The following is a 25,074-nucleotide window of genomic DNA, read 5'->3' as shown; positions in this document are numbered from 1 at the left end:
GGAGCAAGGGGAAAGCTCCCTGCCCACCACTCCATCACATCTGGTCATTGCCATTGTCCAGGTAATCTGTCAAAAAGAAAGTAAAATGGGTTTTACACAAGCTTTGCTTTGCAGTTTGAGCTCAGTATACCCCAGGGACTTCCAGGGCAGCACCACAACACCCCTGGATCCAGGAAGCTCATCCTGTGCTGCTTCCCCCCTGCCCCAAGATGGGGAGATTGAGCCCAGCTGCCCATCCGTGCTCCAGTTCACCTGGGGCGAGCAGACTCACCTGGCACCCCGGAGCACCTGGAACCTCATGGGGCCTGGAGCATCCTGGAGCATCCCAGTGGTGCCCCACAGGGCCTGGAGCACCCCTGACGCCGGAGCAACCTGGGGTCTGGAGATCCTCGGTACCGGGGCACACTGATGGAGCCTCCCAGAACCCGGAGCATCCATCCTGGAGCACCCCTGATGCCAGAGCGTTCCAGAGGAGCGCACCAGAGCCTGGAGCATCCATCCTGGAGCACCCCTGATGCCGGAGCGTTCCAGTGGAGCCCCCCAGAGCCTGGAGCCTCCATCCTGGATGCGCCCGCGGGAGGGCGCGCCGAGCACCGAGCACCGAGCGGCCTCTCCCGGGGCAGGGGCGGGCGAAGGGGCCGGGCCGAGGCCGTGTCCGCCCCGGGCGCGGCGTTGTACGGGGCCGCGGCGGCGGCGGGGCCATGGCGGTGGTGGAGGCGGCGGAGGCGACGGTGCCATGCCGGGTGCAATACCTGGAGGACGCGGATCCTTTCGCCTTCGGCAGCTTCCCGGAGCCCCGACGAGCCCCGGTTTACGCCGTGGAGGAGGCGCTGGCCCTGGGGGCGCAGCTGCCCGCGCTGCACCGCCTGGTCGGGGCCCCGCTGCCGGTGAGCAGGGACGGGGACGGCGGGGAAAGCACCGCGCGGGCACCGTGCGGGGGATGGGGTGGGGATTGCTGGCTAGAGGGGAGCGGGGGAGGCGAGGGATCGGACGGTGTGTCCCCGGCAGCGCTCCCGGTGTGATTCACGGCGGGATTTGGGAACCCCTGCGGGAGATGCCAGCCTCGGCCGGCCCCGAATGAGTCGGCGGGAGGAAGAGGATGTGCTGCTCAGAGCAGGCAGGAACCCTGGCAGGGGGAAGCAGGATGAGGGCAGGCGTCCATCCCCGTGTGGTCGGGGCTGAGGCAGGCAGCGTGTTCCGCACCGGCCTCGCACTCCCACGCCGGCAGCCAGGAGCGGAGCACACCGGCTCCACCGGGCCCTTCCAGTGCTCCTTCTTGCTGCGACACCTGGAACTTGGAGAGGTGATGGTGGGGGCGGAGGGCCACCAGCCCCTCATCTCACCGGTCCGGCAGCAGCTTTGTCACCGGAGAGCAGTACGGAAATGCATGCTGAGCAATTTCCTTCAGCTGGGAGGAAGGCGGGAGGCCGAATGCGAAGCGAGGCACCGTGTCTTGTTTGTGTGTCCTCAGGTCTGTCTCGGGCTGGGAAGTGGAGGAGACAGGGGAGACAGGGCACCCTCCCTGTGTATCTCCTGTGGGCGTGATGCTCTCGGAGCCTCCTTCTCAGGATGGGGACAGGCTTGTTTTCTTCCTTAGGGACGCGGGACCCAGCAGAGCTTGGCAATAGCTGAGCATCTCTGTCCTGCAGCACTACGGGAGAGCAGGGAAGGGAGGCAGGAACCCTGGCTGGATGGGGGGAGCTCCGCTCAGAGCTACAGCGGAGAGATGGAGCAGCAGGAGGGGGAAATTCAGCTCGACGTGCCTGACACTGAGCTTGCTGACCTTCCAGGGGAGAGGGGATCACTTCGAGACCTTTGCCTGCACCAAAAAAAAATCCTCCCATTTATTACCCTTTTCATTTTTCTTGGAGCAAAGAAGCAGCGTCTCATGTCGTTGCCGTCATGGGATTTTTAGGTGGTGACTAAAGGGAGTTTGTTTGGGAACAAACAGCCTGGATACATGACGAATGGAGCAAACTCAAATTTCAGGCGTGTGCTGTGCTCCCTGGGCAGGAGCTGGCTGTAACGGGATCTCCAGCCCAGAGTGCTGCCATGGTGGCACGGGGTAGTGGGAGGGAGGAGTGGAGACTGGACACTGCGTTCCGGAGGGCGGGAGTGTTGCAAGGAGGTCCTGTGCCCAGCAGAAGTGCGTTGATCCTGGGATTTCAGGCTCTGTTCTCTACCTAAGCCAAGCTCTGGATATTTTTTCCCTGTATCATCCCATGACCGTTGGTGAAATCACAGGTGAGCAGCCAGGATCCTGTTCTGGGTTTATAAACCAGATTTCTGGATTATACAAGTTATAAACCATGCTGCCTTTACCACGCAGCGCTCTGTGAGGCAGCAAGGGCTGCAGAATGCCCCACCTGACAAGCTGGGATGCTTGCTGGGGTTTGCATGAGCAAATGTGCTCATTGGGAGCCTCCCGCACTGGGATTCACAGCCTGTGGAGTGAGGTCAGTCTCCCAAGCCACTCAGTTCAGTCAAAATTCAGAGTTGGCACTCATGGAGCCATGCAGATGTCGTTCCCCTGGCATGACCAGCCAAAGCCTCCCCTGGTGCTTTTTGTGCCAGGTAGCACTCAGCTCCATTAGTCACCGCCCTAAAATTAGTAAATGAACAGTCGGATTTTTCCCAAGGAACTGGCTGTAAAAAAATTCAACTGGGAATGCCCGGTGCCAGGTTTGTCCTGCTGGGCATCATGCCCGGACCTGCAGAGCATTGGAAGAGGATGCAGCAGCCAGGAGGGAGCTGGGCTGGGGTACCCTCATCGTTGGAGAAAAACTGAGCCACAGGCACCCAGGGCATGAGCTGCCTTGGGAGAGCAGCTGAGTCCTATTGGCCCAGCTAAGCAGCTCCATGTGCTGGGAACAGCTTAGAGATGATGAGCAAGAGATTTCTGGTGTAAGCATCACTGTCTTGAATAGTCTGTCCTGCCCCATGACACCCTTGGTGCTTCCTCTCCCTGAACACGACCTGTCACTGATGACTTTTTCATGCTCTCCGGGAAGTGTGTTTGTGCTTGGAAATACCTTCCTGCTTTGTTTGCTGCTGCTGCATTGTTTGCCTCCAGGCTGATACTATCTTCTCAGCTTTCCAGCATTTTTCTAGTACCCTTGGGTGATGCTTGGGCAGGGCGTGGCCGTTCTCTAAACCTCTGCAGGCAGGTTTTGACAGGGCAGGTTTTTTTGGCTGTCCTTTAAGTCCCCAAATGCCCCTGAGCACTCTCACCTCTGAATCTGGGGATTTTTCCAAACAATTGCAAAACCCATCAGGCTAGAGTTTTGCATTCTCCTTCCTCCCCCGGAAATCTGGGAAGAGCAAACAGTTCGCTGGCCTCAGTGCCATGAACTTGCTGAGAGCTCTTGTACTCAATAGACTGCTGGTGGGGCAGTCTCTGTGTGTGAAGTGAGCAATCCCTATCCACAGCCCTGTTGCCCTCTGTTTCCTAACAGGATTGAGGAGGGCTTTGGTGAGAGTCTTTGCCCCACTTCACCCCTGGACTGCACAAAAGCAGTGAGGAGGAGTCATCAGCAGCTCTGAGTGTTGGTGCTCAGCAGACCTCAGCACTCCCCAGCTCCCAGCAAGGATCCATTCCTTGCATGGATTCCAGGAAGGGAGCTACAGCCAGGCATTCATGCCATGGCTTTTCCAGGACACCAACTGCTGCCCAGGACTGGGGTCCTCCCACTGCCACAGGTCTGTTGATGAGCAGCAAGAGATCTGTTAATGAGCAATGAGCCCTGCTGGAGGAGCTTCCAGAGGGAAGCAAGTTTGCACTTCTGGGCTGACTCTGGGTGACCTCCAGAGATCCCTCCTGGCTTGGGTATTATTTCCTGTCCCCATGATAAGGCAGTGGCAGTGTTCTCATCCATTTGCTGCCATCCATCATGCAGGAGTGGACAAGCACCTGGGTGCCCTGGCAGTGGACACCCCTCTTAGCCCTGCAACTAAATTGTGCTGAATGCGCTTGGCTGGGGTTGGGGTTGGGGTTGGGGTTGGGGTGGGTCCTGTGGCTGGTGTAAATCTATAAACCATCAACCCCTCTGTGTTTTGGGAGGATGAGCAGCAGCTGGTGATGCCAGGGCTTTCTGACTTGTCAGTGCCTTGTGTTTAACTGCTGCCTAGTATATTTAAATAATATATTTTTACTGTAATTTCCCCACAGGCTTTCTAGAAGAGCTGCAGCGATGCTGGGAAATTGTGGTTACTGCAAAAAGAAAGTGTTAGAAAGGGGGTAAAAGTGTTTCCTTTGTTGGCAGATAAAGAGGATATTTGCTGCCTGGCCTTGGAGCATCCTCCCATGTGGGGGTGCTGTGATAGGAGTGAGCAGGAAAATGTGATGCTGTGGTGGGTAGTGTGAGTTCAGCTGTGCATGGACGATGTCTCCATGTTGGAGGTGAGGAGGTTTCCATCACGCCCCCATTGAATCCTGGAATGGTTTGGGTTTGAAGGGACCTTAAAGGGATCATCTTGTTCCACCCCACTGCCATGGGCAGGAACACCTTCCTTTAGACCTCTTCTTCCAAGTCCCATCCAAACTGGCCTTGAACACTTCCAGGGATGGGGCATTCAACACAGACAGAAACCTTTTCCAGGTCGTGGGTCCTTGTACCACATCAGGGCTGGCACCAGCATCGTGTCCTCAGCAAGACGCCAGAACCTCCCCGTGAATGGATGAAGGACATCCATCCTGCTGCAGGGTGGCTGGGACTCCCAGGAGCCACGGGCTGCATGTGTGAGCGTGGGACACTCTCCTCTCCCAGCTCTGCTTTGCCCTCAAAGTCTGGCTCATTTTGTAATGGTTTACCAGGCAGGAGACAGATGAATCAGAGCCACCCTGCACTGGGAGCTGTCTGTAACCTGTGACCCCAACTTGCTGTCCCCAGCAGCATGACACTGAGATCCCAGCTTGATCCTACAGGGTATAAACCCCTTGTCTGAACAGCCCCTGGCCCTGGGGCAGTTGCTGCTCCCTGACGTGGAAGTGCTGCCCAGGATTTTTGGCAGGGCTACAGGAGCTTGGGACAGCCTCTCTCCATCCCCAGGGAAGCCACAGCCAAGCCAGAGCCCAGTGCTTGGAGCATCCCTAGTGGGAAACGTTGCCAAGCTCACACGGGAAATACGTGGGGTCAGGTCCCAGGGGCTTGGCCTCCCCCCGCCAGCTGGGACATGTCACCAGCCCCGAGGAGCTGGGGATGTTAACTCTGGCTTGCTGGGGCTGTGGCAGCCCAGAGAAGGCAAGGCTTTTGTACTGGGGTCATTTGCTCTTTGCCAGGGTGGATGCAGGGATGCCTGAGGGGATGCCCGGGAGGCTGGCAGAGGTGCCAGGATGCCAGGAGGATACAAAGCTGTCTGGGGGCATGCCCAGGAGCATGCAGGAATTGGCTGGGTGGATGCAGGGATGTCCAGGTTGATGCAGGACAGCCTGTCCCAGTGGAGGAATTGAAGCATTCCCCAGTGAGCAAACCCTGTGTGGGGTCAGAGTCAGGGACTCGTGCAGTGAAGGCAGAGCTGGCAGCCAGGAGTACCTGCCCAGTGCCAGCAGCCTGTGTTTGCTGCACGTTGCCATAGCTGGCTGGCGTGGCCAATGACCACAGCAGGTGGAGTGGGACACATCAACATCCAACCCAACAACAGTGCCCTGCCAAATTGCCCATACTAATTACTTCTATGCATGTGTCATTTGACTTTACCCTCTGGTATTAACATTGCACTCAGAGTGAATTCTTACGTGTGAGCTTGTGCACAATGCTGCGATGCAAGGAGATGGGAATGTCATGGAAAGGAATCCCAGTGAGATGCAGGAGCCATACCCAGAGTTGCTGTGGGATCTCCAGGGCCACAGTGGGGTAAGGCATTGATGGGAAAGGCAGAGAAGCTGAGACTGTTCCCATCTGAGCTCCTCAGCGACAGGACTGTGCTTGGAGCTTTTGCAATTTGGTGCTGAAATTGAGGTGGGGTTTTAGATGGCTGATGGATCCCCACTTCTCTCTCCTATTGCTGCTTGCACTGCCTGCTCTTGTTTGCACCATAAGCAGCTTTAATAATGGGGTTTTATCCCCAGTCCTCAGTCCTGCCCTGCAGATGTGTTCCTCAGAGACGGGTTGAGCAGGGAGAGGGTGGGGCAGCAGAGTTGCAAGTGCTTTAGGAGCAGATCCAGAGTGCAGGGGAGGCAGGGTGCTGGCACTGCCCTCCCTCTGCTTCTGCTCATACCTTGAGGGCGAATTGCCGGGTCCCAGAAGACCTGCCTGGGTGCTGTGGGGTGCTATGGGGTGCTGCTGGGTCCAGGGTACCTCATGGACGTTGTGGGTGCAGTGCCCACGGGCTGTGCACCATGGGTGCTGTGCATGGATTTTGTGGGAAGGTGCCCCTTGCCCCAGCCTCATCTCAGGGCTGTGCTTATCAGAATTCTGATGGAAGATGCCACGTGGCTCCGGGCTGAGTCAGAGGGTGTGTCAGCCAGGGCACATCCCAGGGCTTTGCACTGCTTTGGGGGGTCCCTGCCTGGGCTGGGTGCCCAACAGTTCCCTCAGACCCAGTCCCTGCAGGCGGGGGCAATTTGCCAGCCCTGGGAGGAGACGGATCCTGCCCCAGTTGAGCCCCTGCTGACTAAAGGGAGCTCCAGTGAGCCAATCGACCTCTTTTCATGGTTCCCACCCAGGGATTGCTAAGGAGCTCAATGCTGGCAGGACCACCCTCACTCAGCCTTTTCCAGCCTGGGGCTCCATGTTTATCCACAATCAGCACCAGGCTGATGTCATTGTGACAGGCCCCTGGCCAGGTAATAATTACCATTGACTCCATGATTCACAGAAGGTTGATCAATCTCTCTTTTTATTAAGAAACCCATTGCTTTTATAGACAGTTACAATATAAGTAGACTTAATTGGTCCCCAATCCAAACACTATCACCATTGACTAATTAAGAAACCACCTTTTAGTAAACAAATCTCCACAACACATTCTACATGTTCACAACAGCAGGTACAGCAAGTTAAGATAAGAATTGTTTCTCATTCTTCTCTCTGATCTTCTCACAGCCTTTCTCAGGCGATGCCTGAGAAAGTTGTGTGTTTCTCTCTCTGGCCAGAGCTGCTGCCACAGGCTGAGGCAGGAGGTGCTCGGGCATCTCCCTGCAGAGCCAGTGACTGGGGACACGTGGGACATGCCACCTCACTCCAGGATGTGTCTGCCAGCTGAGTTTGGTGTGGGCAGGAGGGTGACCTGGGAATGTTCTGGGAGCCTGTAGGGCTGTGGTGGGCATGGGCACTCAGCCTTGCTGTCTGCATCCCCAGCTGGAGGACTGCACGCTGCAGGTCTCACCCTCTGGACACTACCTGGACCTTGACTTATCCCTGCTGGAACAGAAGGATGATCTGGAGGGTTTCTATGAGGAGGTCAGGTAGGGCACATGGGGTATCTGAGGCCTATGGGGACACAGGGACCCCACATGTGTGTGTACACCATGGGCAAGGAGCCAGGGGCTGTGGTGATCCCACTGCAGGCACTCACAGCACATTTCCCCCACCTTAGGAAGGGGAGACGGCCGACCCTGATCCTGCGCACGCAGCTCTCCGTCCGAGTCCACGCCATCATTGGTGAGTCGGGGCTGCTCCCTCCTCCAGCCTGGTCCAGCAGCTCCACTGCCCTGGATGGTGGAGGTTTGGCCTCTGCAGTGAGTTTTGGCCAGGGTTTTTGTGATGAAGAGGGCTGCTTCCACCCCATAACCCCTCCCAGAGATCAGGGGACATGGAGTACCCGCTGGGTTAATCCCCTCCATCCTCAGAGATCAGGACTTTTGCCTCTTGGGCTGGGAGCCCACCACCCACTGCAGTTATTCTGGGTCATTCAGGCAAGCTCTAAATATAGCTGTGAAGACATAAACAAAGGGCTCTTGCGCAGCAGAAAGTGCTGCCATGCTTCAGGCAGCCTGCTCTGAGGTCCTGCAAAATATTCAGGAGTTTCAAGCACTTTTTTTTGTCTTTGGCAGGGGGAAAACAACCACTGAGCAGAGTGATGCCAGATGGGCATCAGCTGACTGTGCAGGGCTGCAGCTGAACTATGCAGGAAGGGGCAGGAAGCCCAGGGTCAGGGTCATGGTCTTGCTCTTTGCCAGCAGTTCCCAGGCTCTGTCTGAGCCCTGAGCTCTTCTGCTTTTCCTCCCAGCAGCTCTGCCTTCCCTCCAGCTCTCTGACAAGCTGATAAGCGAGTGGAGGAGGCTGCCGGGACACTGTGTTTTACAGGGCATATCTGGAGGACTACTTGGACATCTTGTTTTTGGCTTGTTGCAGCTCTAAGCCCGACCCAAATAAGTTGGGATGCGTGGCTAACTCAATTTTTGCATGTGGGAAGTGCTGGCTTCCAATGGCTTTGGTGTCTTCACGGGGCCTTCCAGCTTCCCAATGCCCTGGCTGCTCCACGCTGGCTCCTGCCTGCAGGCACCACCCCCATAAGCACGTAGTCTGCGGCCCAGTGACAGTCCTGTCCCCGAGCAACCTGTGTCACACTACACTGTGTCACTGGCCTTCCTATCCCCATCCTGTGGTTTTTCCCAAGCCCTGGGGCTGCTGGGAACTCTGGAACCATGGCATGGCTGTGCCCAGGGAGGGATGGCTAAAAGTAGCTCAACCTCCTGCCTGTGTTCCTGTTTAGGTTCTGCACAGGAAACCAAAGGGGATATTTGTGTCATTGCTGGTCAGAAAAAGAGGGCAAAAAAAAGGAAATAGGAAAGTGGGAGGGCTGAAATATGTAGTTGTGGTACAGCAGCCGCTTCCAGCCAGTGTGTCCCACAGCCAGGGCAATGCTGGGGTGATGGCACAGGGATCAGGATCAGTCAGGATGAGGGGCTTTCCCAGGAAACTGGGAGCATTTGGGAGCCCCGGTTCAGCAGTGAGCCACTCACACCACATGTCTCCTTTCCTCCCAGAGAAGCTGTACAACTCACAGGGGCCCGAGCTGCGGAGGTCCCTCTTCTCCCTGAAGCAGCTCTTCCAGGTGAGGTGATGCTGGTGTGGTGGGGGACAGGGGCTCCCCCAGGGCTGGCTGCCCACCCCGCGCTGTGGTAACACTTGGCCTTCTCCCCACAGGAGGACAAGGACCTGGTGCCGGAGTTCGTGAACCTGGAGGGGTTGACGTGCCTGATCAAAGTGGGGGCAGAGGCTGACCAGAACTACCAGAATTACATCCTCCGGGGTTGGTATTTGGGCACAGGGCATCTCTGGAGCAGGTTGCCTAAAGAAGCTGTGGATGCCCCATCCCTGGAAGTGTTCAAAGCCAGGTTGGATGGGTCTTCTATGCAACCTGGTTTAATGGAAGGTGTCCCTGCCTGTGGCAGGGGAGTTGGAATGGGTCTTAAAGGTCCCGTCCAACCCAAAGCATTCCAGGATTCTATGCTTGTCCCGAGGGAGGAAGGCTGGCACTCAGGGCAGGCGAGTCAGAAGGTCCACTAGGGTTACTCTGCCTTCCCAGCAGCCAGACATTGCCCTTGCTGCAGTGATGCTGTGCAGGGATGGGAATTCGCAACCCCTGCCTGCTGCAACACCAGCCTGCCCACTCTGCCTTGCAGCCTTGAGCCAGATCATGCTCTTCGTGGATGGAATGCAAGGTGTCATCAACCACAATGAGACTGTCCAGTGGCTGTACACACTGTCAGGAAGCCCAGTGAGTGCCTGTTGCTCTTGGGGGGCTGCCTGTGCCCTCCACTGCACCCCTTTCCCTGCTTGTGGCTGTCCCCTTGAATCATCCCTCAGAGGATGTACTTCTCTTTCTGCCTCTGGGCTTGGTACCCTGGTACCTTTGCTTGTGTTGGGTCCTGCTCCCACCTTCTGGAAGTCACCCAGCATCTGCAGACCTCCCTATCCTCATGTGACCACATTCCCAGGCACAGAGCTTGAGTAAGACACTCCTGCTCCAGGTCTCTTCCCAGTGCCTCTTGGCCATGAGCCTCACAGCTACAGTCCCTGGCCCCACAGCAAAGCTCCCAGTCCTGGGGCATGGGCACAGGCACCCCACAGTGCCCCAGCAGCACACTGGCAGGCCCCTGTCACCGCTGCTGTCCCAGCTGCCATCCTTTGTCCCAGTTTCGCCTGGTGGTGAAGACGGCACTGAAGCTGCTCCTGGTGTTTGTGGAGTACACGGAGCCCAACGCCTTGCTGCTCATCCATGCCGTCAATGCCGTGGACCAGGCGAGGGGTGAGTGCAGCTCCAGCCTCCTGCGAGGTCCCTGCTGGGGGACAGTGTCCCCTCCCAGCCTGCATGTCACCTCTTCATGCCTCTTTTCCCAGGTGCCTGTCCATGGTCCAACTTAATGGCCATCCTGGAGCAGCGCAACGGGGCTGACACCGAGCTGCTGGTGTTCACCATGACACTGATCAACAAGGTCTGTGGGGGTGTCCCCGTGGTGCCACACTGCTGGGGCTCAGTGTGGGTGACCCCAGTGCCAGCAGCATCCCTCTGATTCTGCCCAGACACTGGCAGCTCTCCCAGACCAAGACACCTTCTACGACGTGACTGACTGCCTGGAGCAGCAGGGCATGGAGCAGGTGGTGCAGCAGTACCTGGGCAGCAAAGGCACCGACCTCGACTTGAAGCAGCAGTTCACACTCTACGAGGTGAGCGGGGCTCCAGCAGGGTCTGGCCATGTGCCACCTGCCTCGAGCAGGGAGGGTGAGTGCATGGGGTGGCAGGGATGCTGCTGTGCCCGGTGCCATGCCCCTGGTCCCTCCACAGAGTGCTCTGAAGCTGGAGGATGATGTGGAAGAGCCGCCCTCAGGGGGACGCAAAGAACGGAGGAGGACAGATGAGGGCCGGCGTGGGCGGCGATCCCAGGGTGGCTCTCAGGATCCCACTGCTGATGCCCAGCCACTGCTGGGGTCTCCTGACACTCCAAAGGAGCCCCCAGCTGAGGACACCCTGCCTATCCCTGCACCAAGCAGCCCAGCAGAGTAAGTGCAGCTGGAGGTGGTCTGTGGTGGGGATGCTTGTGGGATGGTGAAGACACCAAGATGCTGCATAAGCAGCACTTGGATCCATTGCTGGTGCCAGGGTGGAGAGCAGTCCTGTGGGACCTGCTCTCAGTCCCTGTCAACTTCTTCCAGACCCTGTCCCACCAGCATCTACAACAGCACGTCCAGTGTGCGGCTGGCCCTGGCCTCCCCCCCGGCTGAGAAGGAGCAGGCCCCGGGCCCAGGAGAGCGCAGCGTGTACAAGTAAGGAGCCAGGAGGGGCTGGGGACATGGAGATCCCCCAGGGCAGCAGGGTGGGCTCCCAGGAGCATGAGGTGTGTTCATCCCAGGGCACACTCTGCCTTTCCCCAGGGGGAAGCAGTCTGGGAGGGCACTGGAGCTGGAGAGATGTATGGGGGGCAGCAGGTATCAAAGGGTCCAGCCAGGGGCTCCAAGGCATCCTTCGGGCATGCACAGCTCTGCTCCAGTTCCTCCTCATTCTCCTCTCTGCCCACGCTTGCCCTCTCCTCTGCCCACTCTTTCTGTCTTTCCTTTTGCAGGCTGCACCAAACTGCCCCTGTCTGGTAAGTGCCTGGCTCTGCACGTGTGTGCTCCCTCCCAGCATGATCATAGATCCTGGAATAGTTTGGGTTGAAAGGGACCTTAAAAATCATCTAGTTCCAGTGCTTCCACTAGACCAGGTTGCTCAAAGCATCCAGCCTGGTCTTACAGGGATAGGGCATCCACAGCTTCTCTGGGCAACCCATGCCAGTGTCTCACCACCCTCACAGGGAAGAATTTCTTCCTAATATCCAATTTAAACCTACTCTCTTTCAGCTTAATGTCCTATTAATTCTCCCTTGCCATATCCTCTGATGCTCTGGGGGAGCAGACACTTGCACTCACCTTGCTGCCCCCATCCCTTGCCTCTCCCCTTCAAGTCCTACCTGTGGGACCCCAACCCACTCCCCCATCACCCCACAGGATGTGACACCCTCTGATCCCTGCTTTGGGGTGAGGTGTTCTTGCTGGGGGTGGCACAGCCCGCTCCAGGTGATGGATGACATCCCATCTCTCCAGCACCCGATGCCACGTGGTGCCTGGGCTGGAAGGGACTTGCCAGGGCTCTCCTGGCTCCCTGTGAACCCTGGGGCCATGGGGCAGGGGTTCCATGCTGGAGGGCTGCCAGGTGGGTGTGTGCAGGATGCACAAGCCCCAGGGGACTGCCAGCAGTGGGGGCTAACCCCTGTTTTCCCTCAGGCGGGAGGATGCCCCCTCCTTGCATGGGGACAAGCCTATTTTGAAGAAGTTTGAGTAAGTAGAGGCATGCGTGTGTCTCCAGGCATGCTCTTCCTTGGACTGGTACCCAGCTGGAGGTATCTGGGCTCTGGCCACACAGGGCATGAGGAGCAGGAGCATGCCCTCAAGTCTCTGCCTTGGTGCCCTCCTGGGTTTTGCAGCTTTTGGATGAGGGTTGCAGTGAGCACCAGGTCTGTTGGGACCAACTGGTGACAGCAGCACCCTGTTGGCACAGCCATGGGCCATCACCTCTCTCTGCAGGGCTCAGAGGAGGTTGAATCCTTGGTGTCCCCAATGCGGTGTGGTCAGTGCAGGGGGTTTCTGTGCTGTGGGACTGGCTGTGCAGTGTGGCGTGGTTTGCTGGCTGTCCCTATTGTCCCCATCCCTGCTTTGCTTTTGGCCAACATCCACCCCATCTTGCAGAGCTCGCTTTTTGGAGAACCTGGCTGCAGCCCAGAAGGAGAAGATCTCTTCCATGGCCAAGGGACGGCTCGATGTCCTCAGCGATACTACACTGGAGCATCCTACTGCTCTTGCATGGGAAAGAGACCACAGCACCTCTGATTCTGGGATGGAGCCACCCAGCATAAGTAGGTGCTGCCAGGGTGTGTGTTCCCAGTTCATCTGGGTCCCTGGGGTGGGGATTAGTGGCCCCTTGGTCCTCATCCCATGCCTGTATCTGTGACACACAGAGCCTTGGAGGAGCTGGTGGTACCTCTTTGGTCAAAATGCCGGCACCTGAGCACACCCCACTGCAGAGCAGGAGTCCAACTCTGCACTGAGCCCAGCACCACCTGCCGTCTCCAAGCAGATTGTCCCAGCTTCTTCTCTTTCCCTGCAGGGTCTCGTTTGGCTCGATCTGACATCACTGACTCCTGCAGCACCATCTCCTCTGACACCAAGTTTATGCTGGACATGCTGTATGCCAAGGGCTCCTCGGAGTCGGAGAGGGAGAAGGTGTTCCATGAAATACCTTTATCCCCCCGGATCCAGGGTGAAGTGGAGATGGACACCAAGGGAAGTAGCAGCCAGGAGCAGGAGAGTGCCCGGCTCTGTGGCAGGGCTCCCGACGGGCCAGTAGCCAGTGCCCATGCCAAGCTGGTACGTGCCATGTCCAGCATAGATGATGAGACCCACACGCAGAAGCTGGAGAACACCGGGATGATGCCCATCAAAAAGGACACAGAGCTGACATGGGAGCGCCTGGAGACCATCCCTGTGCAGCTGAAGATCAAGGACCTGGACTTCACTGATTTGGGGGAAGAAGAAGATTTTGACATCCTGGACACGGGGCCAATGACCAACGGGTCTTTCCTCCATCCTGGCATTGAAGCAATGAGTGCTGGAACATTCATGGCTCCCCCTCCACCTCCTGTGCTCCCTGGTTGCCCACCACCACCACCTCCACCTCCTGTGCTCCCTGGTTGCCCACCACCACCACCTCCACCTCCTGTGCTCCCTGGTTGCCCACCGCCACCACCTCCACCTCCTGTGCTCCCTGGTTGCCCACCACCACCACCTCCAGCTCCTGCAGTCCCTAGCTGCCTACCCCCACCAGGGCTGCCAGGTCCCTCAACAACAGATGGCCCCTCCCAGGCCAAGAAGAAGAGGACAGTGAAGCTCTTCTGGAAGGAGCTGAAGCAGCTGGATGGCACTGTGGGGCCTGGCAGGTTCGGCCAGGGGACACTTTGGGCATCCCTGCAGAGTGTCGAGGTCAATACTGCCAAACTGGAGCATCTCTTTGAGTCACGGTCAAAGGAAGCGCCAACCTCAAAGGTACCAGTGGGCACCCATTGGCCAAGGAGACTTGAGGGGTGGGAGGAAGGCTGTGGGTTCCTGTGGGGACCCTGTTACCCCTACCCTATGTCAAGGATGGGCACCGGAAGCCTGGAGGCTCAGTGGGGATGGTTATGGGCACTGCACAGATTTGGTTTGGCTTACTGCCTGGTCTGTGTTTGGTTCCCTGTGTTCATAAGTTCATGAAGGTGAGCCCTTTGCCTGGCTGTTCCCATCCATTCTGTCCTCTTTGCAGAAAGCCATTGATGGGAAGAAGGTGGTGGTGGTGTTGGACCCTAAGAGGAGCAATGCCATCAACATTGGCCTCACTGTGCTGCCGCCCATCCATATAATCAAGACAGCCGTGCTCAACTTTGATGAATTTGCAGTTACTAAGGAAGGGATTGAGGTGAGCACAAGAGAAGCAGGCTCAGCTCCTCAGAGGTCCTCAGTAGGTCATTTCCCCAGGCTAGGAGGCGTCCATGCCATGATGCCTGGGGTGACACATCCTATGTATGGAGTCTGACATACCCCTCTTTCTCTGCTCCAGAAAATTCTAACCATGGTCCCAACTGAGGAGGAAAAACAGAAGATCCAGGAGGCCCAGCTGGCCAATCCTGATGTGCCTTTGGGCTCTGCAGAGCAGTTCCTGCTCTCCCTGTCTTCCATCAGTGACCTCACGGCCAGGCTCCAGCTCTGGGCCTTCAAGCTGGACTATGAGAGCCTGGAGCAGGTACAGAGCCATGTACCCCATCTGCCCTCTGCCCTCCCACTGCTGACACCCAGCAGTGCTAAGCACTGAGCCAAGCATGTTTCTGGTGAGGACTTGTCATATCCAAACATGGGAGGTACCCCAAGATGGCTGGGGATGGGCTGCAGATCCCCAAGACAAGCATGGGCTTGAATTGATTAGGAGGTGGTTGTCCTCATGGGTGAATGCTGAAGGTCCCAAGGGAGAGAGTGGCCAAGGGATCTCACCTGCTTCTCCCCTCACCCAGGAGATCGCAGAGCCACTCTTTGATCTGAAGGTAGGCATGGAGCAGCTGGCCAGAAATCACACATTCAAGTGCATCTTGGCCACACTGCTGGCCACGGGCAACTTCTTGAATGGTTCCCAGGTGAGGAGCAGGGTGAGGACTAGCCATGGTGTGTGGGTACCCAGAAGGGTCTGTGGGGAGCTGGGAGGTACTGGTAGGGACCCAGTGGATCTGCAGACTGGAAGTCTGCTGGAGTAGGGAGGAGAGTCCCTGCTGAGTCCACTGGGTTTCAGAGCAGAGGCTTCGAGCTCAGCTACCTGGAGAAGGTCTCGGAAGTGAAGGACACAGTGCACCGGCAGTCCCTGCTCTACCATCTCTGCCAGATGGTGGTAGAGAAGTTCCCAGAAACCACTGACCTCTACTCAGAAATTGCCTCCATCACCCGCTCCGCCAAGGTGAGGCAAGGCAGGTGACACCTGGGCAAGGGGAGGGTGTGGGTCCTGTGGCTGCCCAGCTACACCAGCATGGCCAAGGACTAACATCTCACTCTTCCAGATTGACTTTGAAGAGCTGGCCAACAGCCTGGTGCAGCTGGAGCGGAGGTGCAGGGCCTCCTGGCACAACCTGAAGGTGATTGCCAAGCATGAGACCAAGCCAGTGCTGAAGACCAAGCTGACAGAGTTCCTCAAGGACAGCACCCAGCGCATCATCGTCCTGAAGGTGGTGCACAGGCGTGTCCTCAACAGGTTGGTGGCTTGGGGACACAGCAGGAACCTTGCAGTCCTGTTGGTGGCACTCTGTGACTGATGTTCCCGTAGGTTTCACTCCTTCCTGCTGTACCTGGGGTACCCAGCGAGCGCGGCGCGGGATGTGAAGGTGACGTCCATCTGCAAACTGCTGCGGGAGTTCGCCCTGGAGTACCGCACCTGCCGGGAGCGCGTCCTGCAGCAGCAGAAGAAACGCGCTGCCCACCGCGAGCGCAACAAAACGCGGGGACGGCTCATCACCGAGGTATGGGGACACTCGGCTGGGCGCCACCAGGAGGTGACGCTCCCCATGTCCCCAGTACCAACCTCTCCTCCCATTGCAGACTGAGAAATTCTCCGGCATTGCCGAGGCAGTTCTGCCACCCGCCGTGGTGTCCAGCAGCCCCAAGGAGCAGATGGAAGCGGGTCACGAGAGCATGAAGATTGTGCTGACCTCCCCCACAGATATCCCTGCCCGCCGCAGCCGAGCCAGCCAGGGTAGGAGCAGGATGGCAGAGGAACTCAAGACATGCCCAGCTGGCTGAGAACAGCTGGTGCCAGCATCCTTATTGTCCCCACGCAGGAACAGGGCATAGCACCCCAACCCAGGCCTCTCCAGCCCAGGAGGATGTTCCCAGCTCACCCGATGATGCTTCAGATGAAATCATGGACCAGCTGGTGAAATCGGTGACTCACAATGCCAACCCCCGGCCCTGCCCCAACAAGGAGCGCAGGAGGTCCCGTGGCAACAGGAAGTCCTGTAAGTCCCATCTCTGTGTCCTTCTGCCCTGTTCCATCTCTGTTCCACACTTTGTCCCTGTACTCTGTCCCATCTCTATGTCCCTGTCCCATGTCTCTGTCCCTGCTCAGATGCTTTTTCCCAGCTCTGTGTCCCTGTCCTCTTAACCTTTCCCATCTCTTTGTCTCTCTTGCCATGCCCTGTCCCATCTCTCTTCCCAGGCTCTGCCCAATCCCCATACTCCCTCTCATCTCTGTCCCTGTCGCTGTCTTCTGTTCCATCTCCATGTCTCTGTGCTCTGTCCCCATGCCATGTCCTTTGTTCCCCCCTGTCATGGCTGGGCCACCATGATGTACCCTGATACCAGTCCATGCCACTGGTCCCCATTGCCCTGGCCCTGCCTGAGCAGGCCCCCGGTGTGTGGGGACTCTGGCACCCGGCGCTGCTTGTGCTGCCAGTGCCACGCTCTCCTCTTCCCGCAGTGCGGCGGACGCTGAAGAGCGGGCTCAGCGACGACCTGGTGCAGGCGCTGGGCCTGGGGCGGGTGCCTGGCATGGAGGTTTGAGGGGGCTCTTGCTGCTCCCCACTGCCAGCAGCCCCAGGGCAGGATGTGGTGGCAGCCCCTGTGGTTCCAGGAAAAGCACGCTCCGCACCTTTGGCCTCGCCTCACTTTTCCCTGCTGGCCTCCAGCTTCCAGAGGTGCAGGCAGCAGGATGGGATTGATGCCCAGGGCTGCTCCATGGCAACTGGGATGGAGGATGCTCAGCACTCGTGCTTGGAGGCTCGAGGTTCATCTTCTCAACAGTATTAGAGGGGTCAAGGGGCTGGACTCAGACCCCCTCTGGGAACTGGGTCTGGCCCATGGCCACTGTGTCAATAAAATGATCTGATATGCTGTCAGCATCTCTTGTTCCTGTACCTGAGAGGCCACAATGATGTGGTACTTCCTCCCTGGCCAAGCCAGTATCCCTTCTCCTGCATCCCCAACCCTGCTGCCTGGGGCAAGCACTCAGCCAACCCTGTGGCTTGTAGGCACCATTGTCCGTCTGGGGACAGCACGATCCCCTCTATACTGGGACAGCTGGGGGACTTTTCCAGAAGGAGCAAGGGCTGCTGCCAGGCTCAAGGCTGCATGCTCAAGGACAGGAGCAGTGGCTTGAGCACAAGGCCACAGCACAGTAAAATTGTCTGACTTCACCTCTCCTTTACAAACCTCTCCTGGGGGGGTTTAGCCAGACCCAGACCTGGGTCAGAGGCAGGGTGGTTGTTCCCCTCTAGGAGCAGGTCCAGGGCACAGCAATCATGTATGCCCCAGCTGCAAGCCTCAGAAATACCTGTGGTGGGCAAAGACAGGCTGCCTGTTCCTGTAAATGCATGAAGACAGCATCTGCCTGTCCCCATGGGAGCCTGGGAGATGTTCCTGCCACCTCCTGTCCCAGTGTGCCTCATGCCATGCCAGACACGGGTTAAACCCCACACAGGGTGCTGACTGCGATGCTCCTCACAGTGGGTACCGTTTCTGAGGATCCCCCTGTTCCAGTGCTTTGGGCACTCTCACCTGTGCTAGAGGCATTTGGGAATGGTGTCATGTCATCCATCACAACAGCTCCACCTTGGCGCTGCCTCCAGCCCTGAATCCCACACAGCAGGTCTCTGTGGCTTTCAAGGAATGAAGAAAAACTCCACAGGGCAGGGCAGCTTTTTCCTCCTGGCTATCTCTGCCCAGGGTTGTTCCTGTCCCACGAGGCTGGACATGCCGGCCTGGCCTGGCCTGCAGTGTCCAAGATCTTCCTGAGTGGCCCTGAAAGCAGCAAGATGCCACACTGAGAGCTGCAAGTGTCCCAGAAGTGCCTCAAGATACAGTCTGGCTTTCCTGCCCTCTGGGTGCTTGACTTGGGGCTGCAAAGACAGGACAAAGAGGTTATGATAGGTAACAATGAGCCACAGGAGGAAGGAGAAGGGGCTGAGAAAGCATCTTCTTGACCCCCTGCACCTACTCCAGGTACCTAAAATGATATTGCACGTGTGACGGCCCCAGGATTGTTACTCCTGAGGACTTGCTGGGGAAAACTGAGGCAGGGGAATGTGTTCGGGTTTTTCCACCTTTTTTTTTTTCAGCCTTGGTGTTATTTCCAGGATTCCTAGCCTGGCCCTGGATACACACTGCCCTTGAGTGGCGCCTGAAGTGCTTGTCTTGGCCACAGCACAAGTGGTTTATGCCAAAAATATGACCAGCAGAGGTGACCCCTGAGAAGGAGAGGGGGTGGCAGGAAGCTGGAGGCACCTTTGCAAACTCAGGGGGGTTTGGGGCAGCCAGACGAGGCTTGGTGGGGACCTGGGGCACATGTGGCCTCAGGCAGCATCAACAGAGATGGGGTTGGGGTGCTGCACCCCCAGCGGACTTCTCGAGGTGGGATGAAGTGACCCTGCCAGGGCACCCCACGGCACCCAGCACCTCCATTCCTTCCTCTATCTCCATCCCTGCCTTCATCTCTGTGTGGCTCCTGCCCACGCCAGCCCGGGACCACGAGCTGTGTCTTGCTGCCACGAGGGGGCACGGTGGCCACACGCACGGCGAGGCCACCCGAAAGGACGCTTCCTGTCCCGAAAGGACGCCCCGTGTCCCGCCGTTCCTCGGCGACTCGCCGCTGGCCTTCATTTTGTTGTTCTCCCCTGCCTGGCACCCGGCGGAGCTGCACCCTGCTCCCCCTACCCAGAGACACAGCCTGCCTCTTTCATGTGTCCTGTTGAATGACAGCCGCGTCCTTGGTCCTGGCTGTTTGTCTGGCCGGCGGAGACAGGCTCCTGTCCCCTGTGATCAGCTGTGTCTCCACGGCTTGTCCCTGGCCCTCATCCTGCCCTGGCCCCGCTCCAGGCAGTGGGGAGGAGCAGGGGACAGCAGGAACGAGCCTGGCTCCACTTCATGTTGCATTTATGCTCTTCTGTAGCTTCCACCCTTACTGTGAGAGATGTTCCCTGCCTTCTCCATTCCATCTTTTCCATGGGACTGTCCCAGCACAAGATCCTGTTTGCTGCCACACTCCGAGGTCAGCTCCAGCTTCATGCTACATGGACACGTCCCCACTGCCACTCCCAAGCTCAGGGTGGGCGATTGCTTGTGGTCCTTGCCTCGTGGTTGTCACAAAGTCCCACCACCTTGTGTGGGAAGCACAATTCCCATCAGTGACTGCACAACCTCTCTTCTCTTCCCAGGTCAGAGCCATCTCGAACACTTCTTGCAAATACTGGTGCACCCTGGCCACCTTCCAGAAGCATTGTGATCATCTACCCCCCCCCCCCCCCCCCAAAATTCCTCCTCCTGCCTCAGCTGGAGGACACCTACTCTACTTCCTGGCCTGAACTCTCTTAAGCAACTTCAGGCTGACAACATGCTCCATTCTGCAACCACCTTCCCCAGCAGGATGGAGGCGTGGAATGGGAACCAGGTCACAGCTGCTGTGACCTACTGCCACCTTCCCTAGGAGCAGAGGTAGCAGAATGCCACCTGGAGCATGGCCCAGTCATTTTCCCCTGGCATCTGTCTTGTGACCAAGGGGGAGACACATTTCCCCTGTCCCCATCACTCCAATGTTGAGATACAGACTCTGTGATGGGCATGGAAGAGATGGGAGATGGGAGGTTGATGTTGGGCTGGCAAAGCAAACCTGGCATGGGTACCACACATGACCCAGGAGAATGCTAAGTATTAGTGGAGATGGAATCACTTTGGAGTGATTCATAGCCACTGATTCATAGCCAGCCTGAAGGAGTAAGGTCCCTGCAGCCCAAAATCAGCTCTGGTTTGGGGAACCGTGGTGCAGAAAGCCTGCCTGCCAAAGGCTGTGCAGGCACAGTGAGACAAGGTCCTCACCAGGGCAGAAGGTGAAACCTCCCAAAGCCGCAAATGCGTCTGGAAACGGAGCTGTGTTTTGTAAATACCTGGGCATCATGTGCAACCTGAAAAAACAAGTCAGAGGCAGGAATGTTCCGAAGACAAGGGGGTCTGGAAAGAGCCAGACCCAAGGTCAGCACGTGGCTGGATGCTCCACGCTGCCAGCAAGGCTATCCTGGGGAGCAGCCCTGGTACTCCACAAAGGAGCTGCTCCAGCCACAGCACCCCAGGAGCAAGGAAGTCCTGCCCAGCTGCTGGGGAAAGGTTTGAGCTGTGCCCACCATCCAGCTGAGGTGTGTGGAAACCCCCTACAGGTGGAGGATCAAAGCCTGGGTCTCAGACTGATTCCATCATGAGGCATCAGATGCAGCTGACCATGGGCACCAATAGTCGCCTGTGATTTACAGCTTCAAAATATAAGGAAAGATCAAAAAAAGTCATTTGTCAATTAAGTTGGAAACAAGGAATGGAAAATGCGGGGGAAGAAGAGGAAGAAGATCCCAGAACAAGAGTTAACAAGAGCCTTCATGGAGGCTGTGGCTGAGGTTGGCTGTGCCACGAGAAGTGCCTCCAGGCTGGGCTTTTTTAGACTCAGTTTCCCATGCCTTAGGTTTGGGAAAGGATCACAGGGATGTTGGGTGCAGGAAAGGCTTCCTGGAGGTGAACCTGGCTTAGCTGAATCACAGCCACCTGTGGATCTGTGCTCCCCAGAGAAGAATGCCACAATAACAGGGTTCCCGCTACAGTAGCAAAGTTCAACCAGAACAAGACAACTGCACAAAGTTCAGTAGTAGGACACAAACATTTGGTGCCAGGAGTAATTAATCACTGTCCTTTGCAAGATGCTTTGGGGCAAAATGAGGTGGTGCAACAGCCTTTGTCACCCCTGAACTGTCTCCAGCCCAGATGCCAATGGGCTCCAGTGTCTCACATCTTCACCGTGAAGGATGAACCCCTGTCCATTCAAGGTCACTTTGAGGACATTGTGTGGGAGACAAGGAGCCCCTGTGCTTTAGTGCAGCATCCCCTTTCCTGTGGGCTTGACAGTCCATGGTGGGTACCCAGCCCTCAAGTGACATTGAAGGAGGCTTCAGCCCCATGGTCCCCTCTCCTGAAACAGCTGCTCCTGGGGAAAGACTGTACCTCATGGCATTTGTGAGGAAGCAAGACCTGGCACAAATATCCATCAGCACTGAACAGGCAAAAGTGGCCTGTTAGACGCTTGCCTGGGTGGCATTTCCTGAGGAGATAATAGCCCTGGAAGAAGGACTTGCTGTTTTGGAGAAGATTAAATACCTGTGGCAGCAGCATGCGGATGAATCACAACCCTCATGGGCTTAGAGCCCCTGGAAATGGCTTATGGCACTTTGAAAACAATGTCATGAATCTTCTGCAGATCAGATTAGGGAGTGGAACAATTATCTCAAAACCTGTTAGTCATGGGAGGCTCCAGGAGCTGGAGGAACAGCCTAGGGCAAGGGGAGCACTAGGAAGATGTGGTGTGTGTGTGTGTCCTCTCTCCCAGGGACCTGCTTGAGCAGCCCCAGGAAAGGTGTGGGAGGTGGCTGTGGTTGAACCAGCCCTGCTTCCCCTGTGAAAGGTGAGCTGTAATTAGCAGAACGGGTACGGAAGAGCTCAAGTAGGTCAAAAGGTAATGGGGCTATCACCAGCATTTCCCAACAGCATGGCGCGGCTGGGAGGCACCCTCGGGGTTGGGCAATGGGCAGATGAACAAGGCCAGGCACTGTCTTCAAGGGAAGAGCCACCAGTCACCCTGACTGCACACCAACCTTTTGGGGGAAAGCTGGGGAGCGGCCAGAGACAGCAAATGGTGCTGCTGGTTCAGCCCCACCACATGGGACCTGTGGTGAGAAAACCCACAGAAAGCCCTGACTGCTGTGACAAAGAACACCACAGCTATCTACAAACCCATCTTGAGGTGTCCCACAAGAAAGACATCCCGAGATCATGTGTGAGGAGATTGGGAAGGGATAGATGATGGATGGATGGATGGATGGATGGATTGGATGGATGGATGGATGGATGGATGGATGGATGGATGGATGGATGGATGGATGGATGGACATCCAACCCAGCTTTAAAGGGGTTGTAGAAATTCATGTTGCAATTTGGGAATGGCCACATTTACCCTCTGGGAAACACCAGCATGCGTAGAGACTCTACATTCTGTCTATCCCTGCAAAGCACCATATCCCTGACCCCACTCCTTTGCATGCTCCAGCACTTCCAGCTTGGCCAGCAGAGTGAGGGATGGTCTCTCATGGGAAACAACCTTTCTCTAACAGGATTTTTCAAGCCCCGGTGAAGTGATGCGTGGTGAGGTTTAATAGGGTCCTCTTCAGAGCCCAAGTTCCCTGAGGCTCTGCTTTGTGGCCACCTCTATTGTTTTCACCAGGTTCAGTAGCCCAGGGCTGCAAGCAAACAGATTCCTGTGGGAGAGCCCGCGGCCATGCTGTTGGGAGCATCCCTCCTCCTCCTCTACCTTGCCGGCTTCCCAACATTCCCTTGAGCACTTCAAACTCAGCTGGGTGACACCACCACACCCCAGCCAAACCACCCCAGCCTGTTTGACGCTGTACTTCTGCAGCCGTTGCCATCCCCACTGATGAAATGTGGTTTTCTGCCAGTACCAGGGAGGCTGTTTCCAATAAGGATGGCACAGGCATCCCTGACACATGCTGCCACCACAACAGGGCTCGGGGGTCTGGTGGGGCGGCCAGTGCTGATGGCAGCACAGCTGGCAGGGCCCAGCTCCACCAGGGAAGGAGAGCAGTGTTGATGATGGTACACGGGAGCCCAGAGAGTGCCGAGAGTCAGGCCCACGGCAGGGACACACGAAGGATCACCAAGTACAGAGACTTGGTGAAATATTAAAGCAGGTGCTTAATAAAGCGAGCCCAGCGGCAGCAATTACCCTGTGTAATTAACCTGGGAAGGAGAGGACTTTGTCCCCCAGCCAGGTGGTGCAGGGAGCTCCTGCCAGCAGCTGCTGGAGGTGGCACGGACCTGGTACCCAGCACAGTATGGCAGGGCTTCCCCAGGCTTCGCTGGGGCAAGCCAGGACCTGACCTCCCAGCGTGGCTCATCCTGCTGCAGGCCCAGAATAACACCAGGTAGGTGAGTGGCAGAGCGCTGCCTGCTCTGGGTGCTGAGAAATGGTTTGGGATCCCCCTGGAGTCGTTGGCCCCAAATGACCAGGAGCAGCTGGGAGAGATTCACACCTCACCTGCCTGCTTTGGGCACTGAGGAACTGAGCACGGCTGGCCAAGGCAGCAGGACCTGGGCAGCCCACTGCTCCTATAGTGCTCCCCCAGCAGGGTCTGAGGGCACCGCCCTGTGCAGGGGTGGCCCTGACAGTGGCCATGCCCTGTGTTCCCCCTGTCCCAGTGGGGTGTGGGTGCTGGTGGCACAGGTTCTGGCTTGGGCAGCCTCCCTCCTGCCAAGCCACTTCCTGCCAAGCTGTGCCAGGCCAAACCAAGCCGAGCTGAGTTGAACCAAGCTGAGCTGAACTGTGCTAACCTAGGTGGCATGATGTGCTGAGCCGTGCTGAACCAAGCTGAGCCAAGCTGTGCTGTAGGTGCCACATAACCAAGCCATACCGAACCAAGTTGAACCATGCTGGGCTGAGACGAGATGAAATGAGATGAGATGAGCTGTGCCAAGCTGAGCTGAGCCAAGCTGAGCCGAATCAAGCTGAACTGTACCTACCTAGGTGGCATGATGTCCTAAGCCGTGCTGAGCTGAGTCATGCTGAGCCATGCCAAGCTCTGTTGAGTTAAGCTGTGCCTATTTAGGTAGCATGATGTCTCAAGACATGCTGAGCCAGGCCAAGCCAAGCTGTGTCAAGCTGAGTTGTGCCTGCCTAGGTGGTATCTTTCCTGAGTTGTGCCAAGATGAGCTGAGCCGTCCTGTACATGGCATGACATCCCAAGCAGGGCTAAGCCAAGCCAAACTGAGCTGAGTCTACCTGGGTGTCCTGAGCTGTGCTGAAATGAGCTGAGCTGAGATGAATTGCACCTATCTAGGTGGCATAATGTTCTGAGCTGAGTTGAACCGAGCTGTGCCGAGCTGAATCATCCCTAGAGGTGCCACAATGTACTGAGCAGAGCTCAGCTGAGCTGAGCCGGGCCAAGTCAAGCTGTGCCAAGCTGAGTTGTGCCTTAAATGGGTGGCATCATGTCCCAAGCAAAACTGAACCATGCCAAGCTGAGCTGAATTGTGCCTACTGAGGTGGCACAATGTTTTGAGCTCAGCCGGGCCAAGCCAAGCTAAGCCAAGCCGAACTGTGACTATCTGGCACATCATCATGTCCTGGTCCGTGCTGAGCTGAGCTGTGCATATTGAGGTGGGATGGTGTGCTGAGCTGTGCCAAGCTGGACTAAGCTGAATTGTGCCTACTTAGGTGGCAAAATGTCCTGAGTGGGGCTGAGCTGAGCTAAGCTGTGCTGCCACAAGATTAGCCATGTCTACTGAGCTAGCAAAATGCCCCAAGCTGTGCTGAACTGAATCTACTTGGGTGGCTTCATGTCCCTAGCTGAGCTGAGCTGAGCTGAGCCATGCCATGCCAGACTAAGCAACACTGAACGCACCTACCTAGGCAGCACAATATCCTGAGTAGGACTGAGCCAAGCCAAACCGTGCCGAGCTGAGCCGAGCCGTGCCTATCCAGGCAGCACGA

The 25,074-nt window shown here is 57.0% G+C and overlaps 1 protein-coding gene across 2 annotated transcripts; it reads left to right on the top strand.

The window, feature by feature from the left end:
* Positions 1-653: 653 nt before the first annotated feature.
* On the top strand, positions 654-17,386 carry FHOD1 (formin homology 2 domain containing 1). 2 transcript variants are annotated; one of them, XM_053952654.1, is made up of 22 exons: positions 655-887; positions 7,299-7,405; positions 7,537-7,601; positions 8,930-8,997; positions 9,090-9,195; positions 9,569-9,663; positions 10,083-10,194; positions 10,287-10,381; positions 10,470-10,613; positions 10,732-10,946; positions 11,100-11,210; positions 12,669-12,835; positions 13,087-14,021; positions 14,278-14,430; positions 14,572-14,754; positions 15,020-15,139; positions 15,292-15,453; positions 15,554-15,744; positions 15,817-16,009; positions 16,089-16,242; positions 16,328-16,504; positions 16,966-17,386. In XM_053952654.1, the coding sequence occupies exons 1-22, from the start codon at positions 702-704 to the stop codon at positions 17,046-17,048; spliced, it is 3,822 nt and encodes a 1,273-aa protein (XP_053808629.1). In that variant the 5' UTR covers positions 655-701; the 3' UTR covers positions 17,049-17,386. The 2 variants fall into 2 exon arrangements, with proteins under 2 accessions (XP_053808630.1, XP_053808629.1); XM_053952655.1 differs by lacking the exon at positions 15,020-15,139 and having other exon boundaries at positions 654-887.
* The last annotated feature ends 7,688 nt before the right edge of the window (positions 17,387-25,074 follow it).

This window comes from Vidua chalybeata, chromosome 11 (genome assembly GCF_026979565.1).
Source record: "Vidua chalybeata isolate OUT-0048 chromosome 11, bVidCha1 merged haplotype, whole genome shotgun sequence".
Taxonomy (NCBI): domain Eukaryota; kingdom Metazoa; phylum Chordata; class Aves; order Passeriformes; family Viduidae; genus Vidua; species Vidua chalybeata.
The sequence above is the reverse complement of the archived record's forward strand: the minus strand, read 5'-3'. Positions and strand labels throughout refer to the sequence as shown.

What these genes read in the sequence shown, in the direction of transcription:
- FHOD1 (XM_053952654.1), top strand. Translation starts at nt 702, where the DNA reads ATGGCGGTGGTGGAGGCGGCGGAGGCGACGGTGCCATGCCGGGTGCAA. An exon ending in ACACACTGTCAGGAAGCCCA is followed by an intron (nt 9,664 to 10,082) that starts GTGAGTGCCTGT and finishes CCTTTGTCCCAG; the next exon opens with TTTCGCCTGGTGGTGAAGAC. An exon ending in ACTTCTTGAATGGTTCCCAG is followed by an intron (nt 15,140 to 15,291) that starts GTGAGGAGCAGG and finishes ACTGGGTTTCAG; the next exon opens with AGCAGAGGCTTCGAGCTCAG.